Raw genomic sequence first — 18,185 nt, 5'->3', positions numbered from 1 at the left:
AAGCCAAGTGAAGGGCAGCCAGTCCAGGCGTAATGTGGGCACGCTTTATCATTTTCCAGTTAGGAGCCGCACTGCAGACCGCCCAAGTTGATGCCTGTTGTTCTACACCCACATACAAAAGACTTACAAGTGTGATGTAAGAGGCAATCAAACCGTGAATAACTCTCTCAAGATCTTTAGGAGAGAGATATGCCTTAACCTTGACTGACAGTCTGAACTGGAAAAAGCTGGTTTGAATTTACCCTGCACCACTTCTTCCCCCAGTGGGATGTCAGCATGCTATACATCCATTATCATCTTCAAGATTCAATTCAGCAATATTACACTCGAGCGTGTACTTTACCGTGGTTAGAGGCACGACGGTGATGTGGCAGCACCGAGGCTTCAGTCGAGGTCCATACGCGTCACTGAAGTGCCAATAACCACGGTAAAGTACACCCTCAAGTGTAATATTGCGATTATACAACAGTTACCAACAAAATACAGGCTATAAACAAAAGGTGTTCATATTTTGGGGGCATTTGCTCTCAAAATAACAAAGTTTTTGCCGAGTGTGTTAGTCCGAGACAAGAAATAGTCCCTGTTGAGTCAGCCAGACATCAGCCAGCCGATATGCTCATCATCACATGAGTTAACTGTAACAAACAGCTGATATGCTCATCATCACATGAGTTAACTGTAACAAACAGCCGATATGCTCATCATCACATGAGTTAACTGTAACAAACAGCTGATATGCTCATCATCACATGAGTTAACTGTAACAAACAGCTGTGCAGAAAGCAGCATCTAGCTTACAGCTGATATGCTCATCATCACATGAGTTAACTGTAACAAACAGCTGTGCAGAAAGCAGCATCTAGCTTACAGCTGATATGCTCATCATCACATGAGTTAACTGTAACAAACAGCTGTGCAGAAAGCAGCATCTAGCTTACAGCTGATATGCTCATCATCACATGAGTTAACTGTAACAAACAGCTGTGCAGAAAGCAGCATCTAGCTTACAGCTGATATGCTCATCATCACATGAGTTAACTGTAACAAACAGCTGTGCAGAAAGCAGCATCTAGCTTACAGCTGATATGCTCATCATCACATGAGTTAACTGTAACAAACAGCTGTGCAGAAAGCAGCATCTAGCTTACAGCTGATATGCTCATCATCACATGAGTTAACTGTAACAAACAGCTGATATGCTCATCATCACATGAGTTAACTGTAACAAACAGCTGTGCAGAAAGCAGCATCTAGCTTACAGCTGATATGCTCATCATCACATGAGTTAACTGTAACAAACAGCTGTGCAGAAAGCAGCATCTAGTTACAGCTGATATGCTCATCATCACATGAGTTAACTGTAACAAACAGCTGTGCAGAAAGCAGCATCTAGCTTACAGCTGATATGCTCATCATCACATGAGTTAACTGTAACAAACAGCTGTGCAGAAAGCAGCATCTAGCTTACAGCTGATATGCTCATCATCACATGAGTTAACTGTAACAAACAGCTGTGCAGAAAGCAGCATCTAGCTTACAGCTGATATGCTCATCACATGAGTTAACTGTAACAAACAGCTGATATGCTCATCATCACATGAGTTAACTGTAACAAACAGCTGTGCAGAAAGCAGCATCTAGCTTACAGCTGATATGCTCATCATCACATGAGTTAACTGTAACAAACAGCTGTGCAGAAAGCAGCATCTAGCTTACAGCTGATATGCTCATCATCACATGAGTTAACTGTAACAAACAGCTGTGCAGAAAGCAGCATCTAGCTTACAGCTGATATGCTCATCATCACATGAGTTAACTGTAACAAACAGCTGTGCAGAAAGCAGCATCTAGCTTACAGCTGATATGCTCATCATCACATGAGTTAACTGTAACAAACAGCTGTGCAGAAAGCAGCATCTAGCTTACAGCTGATATGCTCATCATCACATGAGTTAACTGTAACAAACAGCTGTGCAGAAAGCAGCATCTAGCTTACAGCTGATATGCTCATCATCACATGAGTTAACTGTAACAAACAGCTGATATGCTCATCACATGAGTTAACTGTAACAAACAGCTGTGCAGAAAGCAGCATCTAGCTTACAGCTGATATGCTCATCATCACATGAGTTAACTGTAACAAACAGCTGATATGCTCATCACATGAGTTAACTGTAACAAACAGCTGATATGCTCATCACATGAGTTAACTGTAACAAACAGCTGTGCAGAAAGCAGCATCTAGCTTACAGCCGATATGCTCATCATCACATGAGTTAACTGTAACAAACAGCTGTGCAGAAAGCAGCATCTAGCTTACAGCCGATATGCTCATCATCACATGAGTTAACTGTAACAAACAGCTGATATGCTCATCATCACATGAGTTAACTGTAACAAACAGCTGATATGCTCATCACATGAGTTAACTGTAACAAACAGCTGATATGCTCATCATCACATGAGTTAACTGTAACAAACAGCTGATATGCTCATCACATGAGTTAACTGTAACAAACAGCTGATATGCTCATCATCACATGAGTTAACTGTAACAAACAGCTGATATGCTCATCACATGAGTTAACTGTAACAAACAGCTGATATGCTCATCACATGAGTTAACTGTAACAAACAGCTGATATGCTCATCACATGAGTTAACTGTAACAAACAGCTGATATGCTCATCACATGAGTTAACTGTAACAAACAGCTGATATGCTCATCACATGAGTTAACTGTAACAAACAGCTGATATGCTCATCACATGAGTTAACTGTAACAAACAGCTGATATGCTCATCACATGAGTTAACTGTAACAAACAGCTGATATGCTCATCATCACATGAGTTAACTGTAACAAACAGCTGATATGCTCATCACATGAGTTAACTGTAACAAACAGCTGATATGCTCATCACATGAGTTAACTGTAACAAACAGCTGATATGCTCATCACATGAGTTAACTGTAACAAACAGCTGATATGCTCATCACATGAGTTAACTGTAACAAACAGCTGATATGCTCATCACATGAGTTAACTGTAACAAACAGCTGATATGCTCATCACATGAGTTAACTGTAACAAACAGCTGATATGCTCATCACATGAGTTAACTGTAACAAACAGCTGATATGCTCATCACATGAGTTAACTGTAACAAACAGCTGATATGCTCATCACATGAGTTAACTGTAACAAACAGCTGATATGCTCATCACATGAGTTAACTGTAACAAACAGCTGATATGCTCATCACATGAGTTAACTGTAACAAACAGCTGATATGCTCATCACATGAGTTAACTGTAACAAACAGCTGATATGCTCATCACATGAGTTAACTGTAACAAACAGCTGATATGCTCATCACATGAGTTAACTGTAACAAACAGCTGTGCAGAAAGCAGCATCTAGCTTACAGCTGATATGCTCATCACATGAGTTAACTGTAACAAACAGCTGATATGCTCATCACATGAGTTAACTGTAACAAACAGCTGTGCAGAAAGCAGCATCTAGCTTACAGCGTTGATGCAAAAAGGATTGTTTTGATGTTAATTGTAATTTATTTGATGGACTTACTGTTGACGAATGGTTGGAAGAGATAAACAAACAAGCTGCTGGTTTCATCTGACAGCGTCAGGTTAGGACGCTAATTCTAAATTCAATAGTTGTTCTACAAAAACAAGCCATACGTATCATTAAAAAAGGGTTACTATGCTCACACAAATCCACTGTTTCTAAATTCCCGTGTCATGAAATTTAACGACTTGTTCTATTATAAGATAATGCAAATAATGTTTAAAGCAAAATCAAAGTCACTCCCATTCTCTGTGCAAAAGTGATTTTCAACACGGGACAGCAAGTACGATCTAAGAGGTGTGTGCAAGTTTAATGTGCAAAAAGCTAAAAAAGAGATTAAAGGAGATGTTTCCACTGTTGGGGTGAAAGTTTGGAATGATGCACATATAAATTTGAAGATGTGTAATTCGCTTTTGGTTTTCAAAAAAATGGTTTCTGAAGCTATTTTTGAGCGTTATAAGTGTGAATACATTTTCTGATGCCGTTTAATTTTTTTCTTTTCTGTGTTGTAAACATTGACTGTTGCAAATTACTTTTCTGTTGTTGTTTTTATTTTATTTTGGAATAAAATAATTAATTGAGTAGAAATTAGGTCAGGCATAATATAAGCATTTTGCTTCTGCCTGAGCCTGTTCAGTCTCTGGTTGATTTGACTTTGTTTATACTGTGATTTTGTTATTTATAATGACTGAATAAAAAAATTACATTACATGACATTACATAATGTATCAGACTGAAAATAATACTGCCTGTCTGAGATGAAAGAGGGTTGAGAGGCGGGCCATAGCGTGTCTGTCGATGATTTGATTTGACAGTTCTGGGCACTGAGGTTGGCGTTGGCCAATCCTGGCCTGTTCCGCCCCCAAATCGAGTCTGTTCTGGCGCCGGGACAACCAGACTCTCTGGCACCTGCCAGTTACGTTAACTTTAGGAGCAGTGCGGTAAAGGAATGCGAGTTTAACAAACCAGTTACATGTCCTATGCATTCTACATCAAATAAAGACATTAGTTTGTTTTATTTGGTACGTTACACACTTATTGGCCAAGTTATTAGTTAGTTTATGGGCTAGAAATTCTGTGGGGTTACAGGCAATATAGGTAGGCGGCCATGTTGCCTGCAGAATTGTGGCCGCTGCTGTTCTCTGCTGAACAGACCGGCCGGTGGAGTGATATTTTAGTGATGAGGCCGTTCTCAAATGAACGACTTGAGAAGGGCTAGGTGTTTAGTTTACCGGTAGTTTAGTTTATTAGGATCCCCATTAGCCGCAGCAGGATGCTACGGCTATTCTTCCTGGGGTCCGACAGGTGTGCTGTTATGTTCATTTGAGAATGGTTCTTGACCAATCAGATTGCTTGGTCAGAACTACATGTTGTATAATATAGTATCATCACACTAGCTTTAAAAATTAGCCCACCACAGCCGCTGAAAGACAGCAATATCGGTAAGAAACTCACCGAGTTTACTCACCAATTATTACGCTGTCTTCCAAATAATCCAGCCACGTAACTACATCCATTCATGAAATGATTAAATAGCCCGGGGACATTAATGGTTTGTAAAAGTCTCATTTAACCACCGGCCCGCTCACGCCATGTTTGGGAAACTGAGCTGGGAGCTGCTAAACTACAGCCGCTCTGCCAGCGTGGATCTTGTTGTACTAGAGCAGTGCTGACCAATTTGGGGCCCGCGGGCCAAGTTGCTCAGGCAACTCGGGCAAGTTATCAGATATCTGCACTGATTGCAAAGGGTGGACGAGCTTTTTCATGTGGTGACTTTGTGAAACAGTGTCTGAATGTGGCTGCGGATATACTGTGTTCACTCCTGAGATTGCATCCCTGCAAATTGTCATGGCAAATTGTTTACAAAAGATGGACAATAAAGCTGATTTCCAAAGTACCTTGAGGATTTTTCAAGTTGTGAATTAAGTCAAATTTCTCTCTTGATTACAAAGGTGGAAAATACAACTGTTTTTAACTGGGTGTTTACTGATTAAATGTTTAAGCTCCCCACAAATGCAGATGTTTTTTTTTTTTATATATATAACCAATTGCAAATTATTACAATTACCAAACAGATAAAAAGTAGATTATTATATTGAAATGTTATTTTAGATTTAGAATGTTAATTTTCTATAAAAAAAAATAAGGGAATTGTCCGCACACTGATTAGAAGCTCCCGCTTTTATTTGCGCTCAAGGAAGGCAAGCTTTTGACCCTATCGGGTCTTCATCAGGCCTGATCAAATATTTTTTGATTTGGCCTGTTTGTCCTGCACCTGATGCCCAGTGCGGTTTTTGGATGTGCGCATCGAGCTTTCCTACTTTAATTTTCTATAAAACACAATACATTTTAATGTAATTCCACAACGTTTATTTTTGGCCCTCGGCCCTCGACCCAGATTGAGTTTTGGCCCTTCAATGGGAAAGAATTTGGGCACCCCTGTACTAGAGGCTGGGGTGGTGATGTTCTGCGCTCGCGGGAGCGCACTCATACTGGATCATTGTTGCTAAACATGCAGGCCGACTGGGGTAGCGTCTGGTAATGTTCAGGAATTCACTGCATGTTTTAGAAATGGCGATATGGTCCCAGCCCTAGAGGGGACAGACCCACCTGGAGGAAGGCATTTCAGCTGGTTGTTGGACAGTTTCAGGTGCCGTAGAGACCTCAGCCGGCCGACCTCTGGACAGAGGAACTGGAGGGCGTTGTCGCTCAGGTCCAGTGACTGCAGCCTGGCCAGGTTTCCGATAGCTGAGGAGGATCAAACTACAGTCACTCTCTATCACTCTGTTCAATGGATAAACTTCACCTAGATGACCTCCTCACACACACGTATACATGCAGTCAAAAATAAATAACCCTCAGGTTCATTTCATCTCCAGATCAGCCTAGTTTTCATTCTCATTGCTGTACCCCTTCCCATTGTCTTATTTCTGTTGTCATTATGTTATCCAGTCAAAATGGGCCTTAACTTGATTTTTGTTGTGACTATTTTTCTTTTTAGATTCTTTCAATACAATGCTGTCAAATCAAAGTGACTGACAATCAATCAATGTGGACAATAGAACCAATTCTTATGAAATAAAGAAAGACTTACCTTCAGGAATGATAACTATGTTGTTTGAGTGCAAATACCTTAAAAGGAGGGAGGGGACAAAGATGACAATTTGAATGACAACATTAATTGCTTGCTTTAGATATCTCTCCAGAGTGACACCGGACGCTATTGATATGATGACAGTGGCGTTGTGGTCACCTGATGGACATACATTAGATTTAATTTAGGAATTTAGCAGACAGGCTCATCCAGGCCAACTAGTTGTGGTTATTTCCAATCATAATCATAGTTAACATTTTATGGAAATAATAGTCGTGCAGTAATTATATCACATATCATATAGAGTGTGGCAAACCTTTAGTGTAAAATAAGAATCCTAATGTGTGTGGATTGCACATATACTTGTGTTAACTGAATACTCACAGTTCAATTAGATTTGGGAGCTTCTGAGCAAGATTGTCAGGCTAAAAGAGAAGGATAGAGAGAATAAAATAACAGCACAGTAAATCTCACAGAAACAAAAAAAAGCAACAATTCTGAACTTGATTAGCAGTGCTGCTCGCTGCACTGCTGGCAGTGTGACAGGATTGTATGGAACAGGGACGGCACCCGGGTAGCAGTATGGGTTAGCTCCCCAGCCTGCGTCTTCCGTGAGGAAGAAGCCCAACAACCCACGAGAGGCCTTTTAGGAGGGCCATTCAAGCTGCAAGTGGAGACTGCAGTGCCACCAAGTACTGGTACTGCATGGTATCCACCAAGATACCATCACCTCGGAATGAGATGTTTGGAGCGGGGGAGTCTGGTGCAGCGCACAGGTCGTAGACCTGGTGAGACGAGGGAGGAGCCCGGCCGGGTGGCAACCCACAGAGCCTGGTCCCTCTATGTACCAGAGCCCTCCCCGTCCCCCGGTCCCGGCAGAGTAGTTCCGGAGCAGCGGATTGAGTGGCCCTGACCGCGTGACCACCTTCGACCCTTCCTGGAGGGCTGACCGTGGGTAGCTACTGGGACGTAAGTTGGGGCTTGGCCAGCCCCGGCTGGGTCACCTGGGCGAGGGTGTATGATGTTGCGAGACCCGAAACATCCTATGACCCCAGGGTACATCACTGAGGATACGTCCCAGTTATGCATCCATGCGATGTTTTTTTCTTTATATGAATGACAGGTATTTTTTTTTTAGTAGTTTAAAGTCGAACTGAACCTGTTCGTCACGTGCATAATGAGTCCGTTTCAGACTGAAAACATAGTTTGTCTAAGATGACAGGTTGAGAGGCGGGTCATAGTATCATGTCGATGATTTTATTTGACAATTCTGGGGACTGGATTGGGCTTTGGCCAATCCTGGCGTGTTCCGCCTCCAAATCGAGTGCGATTCAGTGTGTTGTGGCGCTCCCCTCGGGAAGAGCCTTTTGACGGGAGGAGTGGAGCTCAGCGACCCGCAGGCAGCCAGCTGCCTTCGTGTTGCCGAGCGGAGAGTGCAGCACATCGGCCCGGAATCTCCGAAGTGCGACCCCTGACAACCAAGCTCTCGGATGCGCGCGCCATTATCGCTGCTGTAAATACGATATCCCTGGAATGCGCGTTTTAACGAGCCAGTTACATTTCTTTGCATTCTTAGAGATTATAGTTTTTGTTTTTTGTTCATGTTTCTAACAATTGGCCAAGTTAGTAGTTAGTTTATGGGATAGGAATTCTGCCAGATGACAGGCACTAGGCACCATTTTCTACTTCAATTGGAAGAGAAAATTATCCAGAAATGAAGATTTGATTGACAGCTGCATGTCATGATATGATTGGTTGAAATGGGGTAGAAACTAGAAATATGATAGTACTAGGTGACGTCAGCAAACTGTACATTACTGTTATCAATGAAATCTTGAAAAATGAACTTTTGATGTGAAAAAGTGTGAAAAACGAAAGAAATTAGATTGTTGTGATTTTGTTTGCATACATTATTAAATAGGTGCACTGCATACCCAGGTATTTGAACTAAAAGAAAAGAAAAGTCATTTTTGGGTTCAGCTCGACTTTAAGTGTTTCTTCGAGAATCATATCGTGCATTCCTTTATAACTGGAAACTGGTAATCTTACGACTTCAAAGGTCATGAGCTGGGCGGTGACGTAATCATTGCTGGTATTTCCCATTCCAAACTCGTAGGAGCCTCAGCAGCCCCGACCTCAAAAATCCAAGATGGCTGCGTCGTGCAACAACAGTAGTTATAATCGTAGTAATATTGTTTAGCACTTCTGTTTTGTTTGTGTCTCATTAAATCAGCTGTACACACAGCACTGTCTAACTTCTATCTGTGTGGACATGAGGCTGCAGTGTTTGTATGCGCAAAATGCCGCGAAATGCCTTGTTATCAACTGTTATTGCTAACAATGGCTAGCCTGGCTAGCGACTGGATCTGACCAATGAACAGTGAACTTCCCAGCTCAAGTTTTCTACAAATGGAACGCTAACAAAACGGATGTGACGTCATTTAGCCTCCACATCCCAGTTATTTTGCGATAAAGAAACGCACCAATAGGCCTACTGTATCTGTATGTATGCATACTATGCAGAACTGACCAGTTTAGTTTACCCAAACTTTTTAACAAGTCCTGTTCTGTAAAGACAATATTAAACATCGGTCATCCACAATTATCAATGGGGTTTGCCCTGACATCCTCTCCCATACAAAAAGACAGAGTAGGATACCAGCGTAGTGAGCGAGTTTCTCTTCGTATAGAGTCTTTCCAGAAACTGCAGGCCCCCGTCCTTCAGCAGCTCCACAGGGAACTTGTTGAGGTTCCTGTAGTTGAGGTAGAGGTTTTTGTGGCGCTCCTGTTTGGCCACGAATATGGTCTCATGAAGGTCGGTTGCCATGTCTGAGTAGATCCTCTCCTGGGAGAGGAGACTCGGTACCTGCCTCCTGCTTCTATGGCATTACACTTGCCTGAAATAAAAGGATGGACAGAGTTTGCAGCAGACGTACTTGATCCTCTGTTGTTTCATTAGTGCAGCTTAGAATAAAAAGACATTGATTGATAAAGAACTAGCTACTAGGAAGCATCACAACACATGCAACAGGATCATTTAAAAAAAACATAACTGGAGGTAACAAAGTCCATTCCTTTCATGTCAAACTTAACTGAAAGGTTGTCACATCAGGTATGCTAACGTTGAAAACGGCAACCTTTTAAGGTACTTCAACTCACTGAAGATCTTACTGCCTGACTAAACCTGTCTTACTTTGATTTCTCTTTCTGTTTAATTTTCTCCAATAGGGAGAATTTGTTATTAAGATGTGTGTAATTTTTGTTTTGGAAAGGGAAGCGGTAGGGAATGGGGGTATTAGGCTAAACAAATCAGTGGGGAAATTAAAATGTCATTCTCCCTCTGTTACGTTGATGAATAAGCACTCAATAAATAAATGAATACAAAAATGATTTTGATTCTGATTCTGGAAAAAAATGCTGACGTTACTAGGAAACAGACAGTCCACACTCAACTAGCTAGTCTGTCACCACAACGTGATCAGCAAAACTATTACGTTACTCGGTTGTTTTGACACTTGTTAAAGAGTGCTTACAGAAACAGAATTAATACTACAGCTATTTAAGTAAGATAGTTAACGTTACAAACTCGGCCCCATCTTCGTACTGGTATCGTTTTGGTTAGCAACGTTAGCAAGCTACTTTTCGACAGCAAGCAGCAACACACAAAACACGTATCTGTATCACTATGACTTTACCTTCACTCTGCAAGACTACTTTAAGATGCTTTAATTACCCCACATGCGCATTATAGACAAGTATTTTCTTGTCTAAGGTTTGACTAAAAGACTGTGGCACTGGCAGTTATGTGATGTAAACCAGAGCCGTATAATAGACACTAATGTAAACAACCTGATACGTCATCGCCTCGGTCAAAGGTCACAATTCTCTTCCTGCAGTGTACAGCGCCCTCAGGCGGCCTGGAGGCTGAGCTTCATCTTCGAACTTGAGCCAATAAACCGTATAAATGCATTATTATAATGGTAAACGTTTATTATTTTCAATGCGTAAATTAAATCCCACTCATGTAAACTCAGTATCTACATTTAACATTGTAACATTGGTAAATAATGTTATAAATAATGCAATAATTTTAAAATGTGCTAAATATGTACATGGGGTGCAAAGGTAACTTGCGATAATTGTATTTTTTGTAAGTATCTCTCATCCTAAAAAAAAAACCTACGTCCCCTGCTACAAGGCACGCCCACTTCAATGTAACGTTATGCCTCTGTCATGGACCAATCACAACATGAAATTCCATATTTCAAACGGCCGTGCATTGAGGTTATGCCTGCAGGTGCGCAGGTGCGGTGACGTTGTATATAAACTGAACTCGCTCAGTTCAAATTCAGTTCAGCTACTCTGAATCTACAGTACAGTCGCATAACCGAAATTCCCTTGAAAATAACTTGCAGTTGCAGCATGATGACTCCTACTAGTCGAGGAAAAAAGAGAGACCGGGGTGGTAAAGTGTTATTAACCCCCCGGGCTCCAGAGCGATACTTACTGATAAAGATGCCAGAGGCCTGGTCCAATCTCCGGGTTTTCCCTCTTCCCCAACCAAAGGGTGTGGAGAGCATTGCGGTGTATGAGGCCAATGGCGACGGTTGCGTCATATACGCAGGTAATCAGTTGCATTGCTTTAACATTGTGATACTTGGATTATGTTAACGTTACTGACTTTTTTAAACTGGTGGTACTAACTTCATTGTGTTTGATAACGTTTTTAAATGATCCCTCCGTCCTCAACCCTGCAGGACACATCTCCAGACCTGCACCTGACCTGACACTGCCTCCCTTCCAGCCGTTCAGCGCTGCCCCGCCATCGCCAGCGTCGATCACTCGGCCGCCCAAAGAGGAGAGAGTGGGCGTTAAATTGAGACGCCTGAAGGTACGTTACATCCGAGTGTTTAACGTATTACTGTTTGAGATGATGGGGGGGGGGGGGGGGGGGGGGCGAGCCGTTACACACAGTAGTGCAGCAGGTATAATAATGCAGGCCGGCTATAGGCTATACCCAATTGTTTTTCAGTCAGCAGTGAATGTACCCACTTCTAAATTCCCTCTATAGTGTACCAATGACTACCTAGCAGGGCAAGGAGAGTGAAGGCATAGCTATCTACTGTTGTTTGACTAACTTGTAACTAAATATGATCTTTAACTACATCATTTGCAATGGTGCACCCTATCATACTATTATCTTTGAGTTAAACTGAATATAGCCATTTGAAAAGTCTCCTAGATCGACGCCATCAGTGCTGTCACTTCTGAATACATGCACTGGTCTGTTTAAGAGGCCAGGTGGAGGCAGCAGTGACAGATTAGAGGAGACAGAGAGACCAGCAGAGTTCAGGTGACCCAATATTTAGAAATCAATCAAGCTAAAAACAGGTGTATTCCTGGTTTTGTTAAAATATGTTAATACCATAAAAGTGATGCCCATCACAGCCTTGGTGACACTGGTTGTACTGTACTCTGAGCCAGTTACCCAAACATTCCAAGACTTTCCCCCAAAAAGGCATTCCCAAATACAATGCAATCATGCTAATTACATTGAAAAATGCATTATTTGGGACTAAAATAATGGTTGTTGGTACGTATGTTAGACCCCCCACAGGTACGTGGTCATGGGGGGTCTCACACTCTCCCTTATGGGAGCTCAGCCCCTGTTGGCCCCCACATAGCTCAAACCCTGGATTATAGCAGCTGACTTGCACTGGGACTTGTTGAAGCTGACTTGCACTATGACTTGTTGAAGGCCTCCTAGCAGAGGGATTTCACACGTGTGAACTCGTACATCAGAGTGACAATAAATATCTTGAATCTTGCAGGAGAAGAATGCTGCGGAGGAGGAGGCTGCAGCAGCAGCACGAGAGCACCAGGACCAGCAGCAGGATGGAGCGGGGCCGACCACCCAGGCGCGGCGGGCCTGCAGCCGCTGCCTGTACCCGGACGAGCCCCGGGTAGCTGCCGAGACCCCGCCCATCACTCCCAGCAGCACTGCTGAGTCCCCGTCCATCACTCCCAGCAGCACTGCTGAGTCCCCGCCCATCACTCCCAGCAGCACTGCTGAGTCCCCGCCCATCACTCCCAGCAGCACTGCTGAGTCCCCGCCCATCACTCCCAGCAGCACTGCTGAGTCCCCGCCCATCACTCCCAGCAGCACTGCTGAGTCCCCGCCCATCACTCCCAGCAGCACTGCCGCCACGCCCACCATCACTCCCTTTGCCACTTCACTTCACTTCACTTCAGCCCTGTTTTCCTCCTCGACTCCAGTTGCTGAAGACACGTTCAGTTTCCTGGATTACTTCCTGAACGAGTCCCCGCCCATCTTTCCCAGCAGCACTGCTGAGTCCCCGCCCATCACTCCCAGCAGCACTGCTGTGTCCCCACCCATCTTTCCCAGCAGCACTGCTGAGTCCCCGCCCATCACTCCCAGCAGCACTGCCGTCACGCCCACCATCACTCCCTGTGCCACTACCCTGTGTTCCTCCTCGACTCCAGTAGCTGAAGACACGTTCAGTTTCCTGACTGACTTCCTGAATGACTCATTTATGACATACTATTCTTCATTGGAAGGGGCAATGGACCTGGACCTGTAGATAAATATATTGTTGTTATTATTATTGTTGTTTGATCAATATTTTTACTGTTTTGTAGTGCACTAGAGACTAGGGTTAAAGACAGTTGATCGTGTCACAGCAATCTGGGAACCCAGAGTCTATTTTTATTTGAAAAATAGACTCTGGGACAGGAAAAGGAAGTGACAGTGGCTTTTCCGTCACTTCCTTTTCCGCATCCGTTTAGGCTATTCACTAATAACGTTAATACATAAACAGTCTGTCTGTATGTCAAGAGTTTTTTTCCCACTTACGTGTACAAACATCGTGGCTTTGAAACGTCACAAAAATACCAATAGGATCAGGTGCCTATGGAAGAACAGACAAAGTTTAAATCAAAACCGATATGACAATGAAATAATAAGTAACAAATACTGTATCAAATGGGGGAAAAAGTAACTTAAAGGGTTAGGGCTTCTCTTGTAAATAATATTATTTTATTGTACTAAGAGGTTTCATTGCATTGCTATTGTTCATGAATTTGAGGGCTTATAAGAAATAAACTCTCAAACTTGGGTTTCACTTTCATATACTTTGATTTGTGTGTTTACATTTTTTCCAAGAAATCTTTTCTATTGTCCATACGTCCATTGACAATGTTGTTTTGTAAAGAGTTCTCAAGCTGAAAAACATTTGGGCAATAATGTACATCAAGCCATAAAGCTTCAGAATATACTAACATTGGACAAATATTGATAATCAGTCGTTTCAGTATCATCACAAAATAGCCTACACAATTATTGGATTTGATTCCAAATCATTATAACAATTCAGTGGATGGATACACTCAAATCTCCGGATAGCGATGGTCACACATTTCTAGACATTTTGGGACCTATTGAAGCAGGGGTGGGCGACATTTCTTTCCCAGAGGGCCACACTGACTTACATCAAGTAAGCGAAGGGCCACACATTGGAGATCATATCGGCAAACACTATTTTTAACCCTCTCTTCCGTTGTGATTTGTAATTTCTTGTTAATCTCCCAATATAATAGTGATACAAATCCAATGGCTGTAGCGGATGAGATTTATTAACATAATTCTGCCCTTTATAGCCTAGATACACTAGACGACTTTGAAATCTTAACTGATTATGAAAAGACTGGGGAGTTTATACTACACAACTTTTTCATTAACTAGTATGAGTTGTGCCAAACAAACGTTAATATCTCAAAAACTATACATGACATCGCTTACTTAGACATTTTGAGTGAGAGCAGGAGTAGCTCAAGAGTCTGATGTATAATATATGCATGTTTAGTTTAAGTTGTGTGAACTGTCGCAGTTTTTAAAATGTAAAAAGCATAGCTATAGCTAGAGTGAGAGACTCACGGCTGGCTCCATAGGGTGTCATTACCGTTTCCACCCAGTGAAAAGATGACTTTTGAAATATTATTTTTTAGTATATCATAGTAGAGCCCTCAAGAGAGGGCCTATAGAGGTCCCTGATGGTTCCCATCTCTGATTCATTCGGACTAAAATGATAATCCAGTTTTATTTTGCCAGACATTGTGATCACAGATGAATCATGATTATTGGTCTAAATGATTTAGCAAACAAAATGTTACTGCACAAAAATCGAGATTGCGATATACAATTATACACTTTGACTTTTATTCTCTTTCTCCATAACATACACTTACATGTACAACACATGTGCACAGCCCCAGCACTCTTTGTCGTTATGGTGACTTAAGGGCAGTTTATAGTACACGGTCGCCCCCGACCATGGCCACCGACTTAGAGGTTAGATTCTCTGCCCGAGCCTGGTTTTCCCTTATAGTCCTCGGGCTGGGGCGTGCCGAGCTCGTCGTCAGATATTTATATAATTGCGGTAATATTTGGTGTGATAAACAGAATGTTATAACATTGTAACCTTAAAACGGTATGTATTCATAAGACTGAACAGACAACAGGGTTAGGCTATATTTAGATAAATAGCCAACTTACTAAGAACATTTCAGGTTGAGGCCGGGGCTCGGGCCCATAAATACAGCCAGGCTGGGCTCAGACAAAATGGGTCGGGCTTGTATTTTTTGGGGGGGCCCAATATAAGGTCGACTCTACACCGACTATCATAATTGGGCCCAATGGACATGGATGAATTAGTCGGTTGCAACAATGTACTATAAAATAAACTGCCCTTTATATCTTCCGGGTTACTCTTAGCTTGAACACTCGTCATTGTTTTTGTCATTGTCAACAGATCATCGTCCTCCATTTTTGTTTGTGCAGGAAGATGATGTTGCCGTGGTACGAGGAAGTCTTCAGAGGCTCAACCCTACTCTGACTGACTTTTTATTGATGCCTCCATGTCACGTTTGTTTTATGTGGTGCTTTTCTTGTGTTGTTTTGTCTGTGGTGGTATGAGATTTGGGGTATGAGACCCATGTATGTATTGTCTGTTGTCTGTGGTGGTATGAGATCCATGTATGTATTGTATGCAGTGGCGTGCCTGACCAAGTTGGTGCCCTAGGCAAGATTTTTGCTGGTCCCCCCCACCCCAAAGAAAATATAAAAATTATATCACAGCTAATTCCACCACTGCAGTGCAGGTTCAGAATCGCCCTTCCCCAGTGGTGCTGGAAGTACTTTCAGGTAGGGGGTGCTGTAAGGAAGGGACTCTCGGTGCTCTCGGACTCTCGCCGAAGAAAATTAAGACGTTTTTTGGACTTTCATCCATATTTAGAAGAATATTTAATTTTAAATTAACATTAGAATTATACTGTTGTGATGTCATTATTCAGTATCTTCTCCTTTTCTCACTCACTTTCATGTAAGCACCTGCTCTCCCTTTAGTCGTTTTACACTACAACAGACAGCAACACAAGCATAAACACTGAACTTATTATTATTATGGAAAACCAGATTATGATGAAAATCAAACACTTTTCAAGAGAGAGCGTATGAAATAAGATTAGAGCTGGGAAGCACAAACTGTTTTTTAATGCATCTTGTTGGTGGTATAAACACAAGAGAGATTATAGTTTTTGTTTTTTGTTCATGTTTCTAACAATTGGCCAAGTTAGTAGTTAGTTTATGGGATAGGAATTCTGCCAGATGACAGGCACTAGGCACCATTTTCTACTTCAATTGGAAGAGAAAATGATCCAGAAATGAAGATTTGATTGACAGCTGCATGTCATGATATGATTGGTTGAAATGGGGTAGAAACTAGAAATATGATAGTACTAGGTGACGTCAGCAAACTGTACATTACTGTTATCAATGAAATCTTGAAAAATGAACTTTTGATGTGAAAAAGTGTGAAAAACGAAAGAAATTAGATTGTTGTGATTTTGTTTGCATACATTATTAAATAGGTGCACTGCATACCCAGGTATTTGAACTAAAAGAAAAGAAAAGTAATTTTTGGGTTCAGCTCGACTTTAAGTGTTTCTTCGAGAATCATATCGTGCATTCCTTTATAACTGGAAACTGGTAATCTTACGACTTCAAAGGTCATGAGCTGGGCGGTGACGTCATCAGAGCTGGTATTTCCCATTCCAAACTCGTAGTAGCCTCAGCAGCCCCGACTTCAAAAATCCAAGATGGCTGCGTCGTGCAACAACAGTAGTTATAATCGTAGTAGTATTGTTTAGCACTTTTGTTTTGTTTGTGTCTCATTAAATCAGCTGTACACACAGCACTGCCTAACTTCTATCTGTGTGGACATGAGGCTGCAGTGTTTGTATGCGCAAAATGCCGCGAAATGCCTTGTTATCAACTGTTATTGCTAACAATGGCTAGCGACTGGATCTGACCAATGAACAGTGAACTTCCCAGCTCAAGTTTTCTACAAATGGAACACTAACAAAACAGATGTGACGTCATTTAGCCTCCACATCCCAGTTATTTTGCGATAAAGGAACGCACCAACAGGCCTACTGTATCTGTATGTATGCATACTATGCAGAACTGACCAGTTTAGTTTACCCAAACTTTTTAACAAGTCCTGTTCTGTAAAGACAATATTAAACATTGGTCATCCACAATTATCAATGGGGTTTGCCCTGACATCCTCTCCCATACAAAAAGACAGAGTAGGATACCAGCGTAGTGAGCGAGTTTCTCTTCATATAGAGTCTTTCCAGAAACTGCAGGCCCCCGTCCTTCAGTAGCTCCACAGGGAACTTGTTGAGGTTCCTGTAGTTGAGGTAGAGGTTTTTGTGGCGCTCCTGTTTGGCCACGAATATGGTCTCATGAAGGTCGGTTGCCATGTCTGAGTAGAACCTCTCCTGGGAGAGGAGACTCGGTAATGCCTCCTGCTTCTATGGCATTACACTTCCCTGAAATAAAAGGATGGACAGAGTTTGCAGCAGACGTACTTGATCCTCTGTTGTTTCATTAGTGCAGCTTAGAATAAAAAGACATTGATTGATAAAGAACTAGCTACTAGAAAGCATCACAACACATGCAACAGGATCATTTAAAAAAACATAACTGGAGGTAACAAAGTCCATTCCTTTCATGTCAAACTTAACTGAAAGATTGTCACATCAGGTATGCTAACGTTGAAAATGGCAACCTTTTAAGGTACTTCAACTCACTGAAGATCTTACTGCCTGACTAAACCTGTCTTACTTTGATTTCTCTTTCTGTTTTATTTTCTCCAATAGGGAGAATTTGTTATTAAGTCAAACATGACATCATTAATCAACCTAATGTTGGAAGGAGGTTGTGGGCTTTTCCAGTTCAAGAGAACGAGACGACGTGCCAGCAGGGTTGTAAAAGCAACTACATTATACTCGTTACTTTTTAAATACCTTCTCTTTATTACCTTGACTTATTGTATTGTCTTGTCTAACGCACCTAGGGGATTGCTTCAATTTGGTTGTTCTTAAACTTGTTTTTGTAACAGTGACAAATAAAGCTCAT

The 18,185-nt window shown here is 41.9% G+C and overlaps 1 protein-coding gene across 1 annotated transcript; it reads right to left on the bottom strand.

Moving 5' to 3' along the window:
- Window positions 1–59: 59 nt before the first annotated feature.
- On the bottom strand, window positions 60–17,527 carry LOC310771640 (leucine-rich repeat-containing protein 28-like; the record flags this gene model as incomplete). The annotated part of the gene is made up of 5 exons (XM_083631925.1): window positions 60–102; window positions 6,198–6,339; window positions 6,686–6,723; window positions 7,070–7,110; window positions 17,360–17,527. 5 exons carry the CDS (start codon window positions 17,525–17,527, stop codon window positions 60–62), a joined length of 432 nt encoding a protein of 143 aa, XP_083488051.1.
- Between the last annotated feature and the right edge of the window lie 658 nt (window positions 17,528–18,185).

The sequence above is a fragment of the Poromitra crassiceps genome (assembly GCF_964638095.1).
Source record: "Poromitra crassiceps genome assembly, chromosome: 2".
Classification (NCBI taxonomy): domain Eukaryota; kingdom Metazoa; phylum Chordata; class Actinopteri; order Beryciformes; family Melamphaidae; genus Poromitra; species Poromitra crassiceps.
Note: the sequence above shows the minus strand (reverse complement) of the source record. Positions and strands in the feature narration are given on the sequence as shown.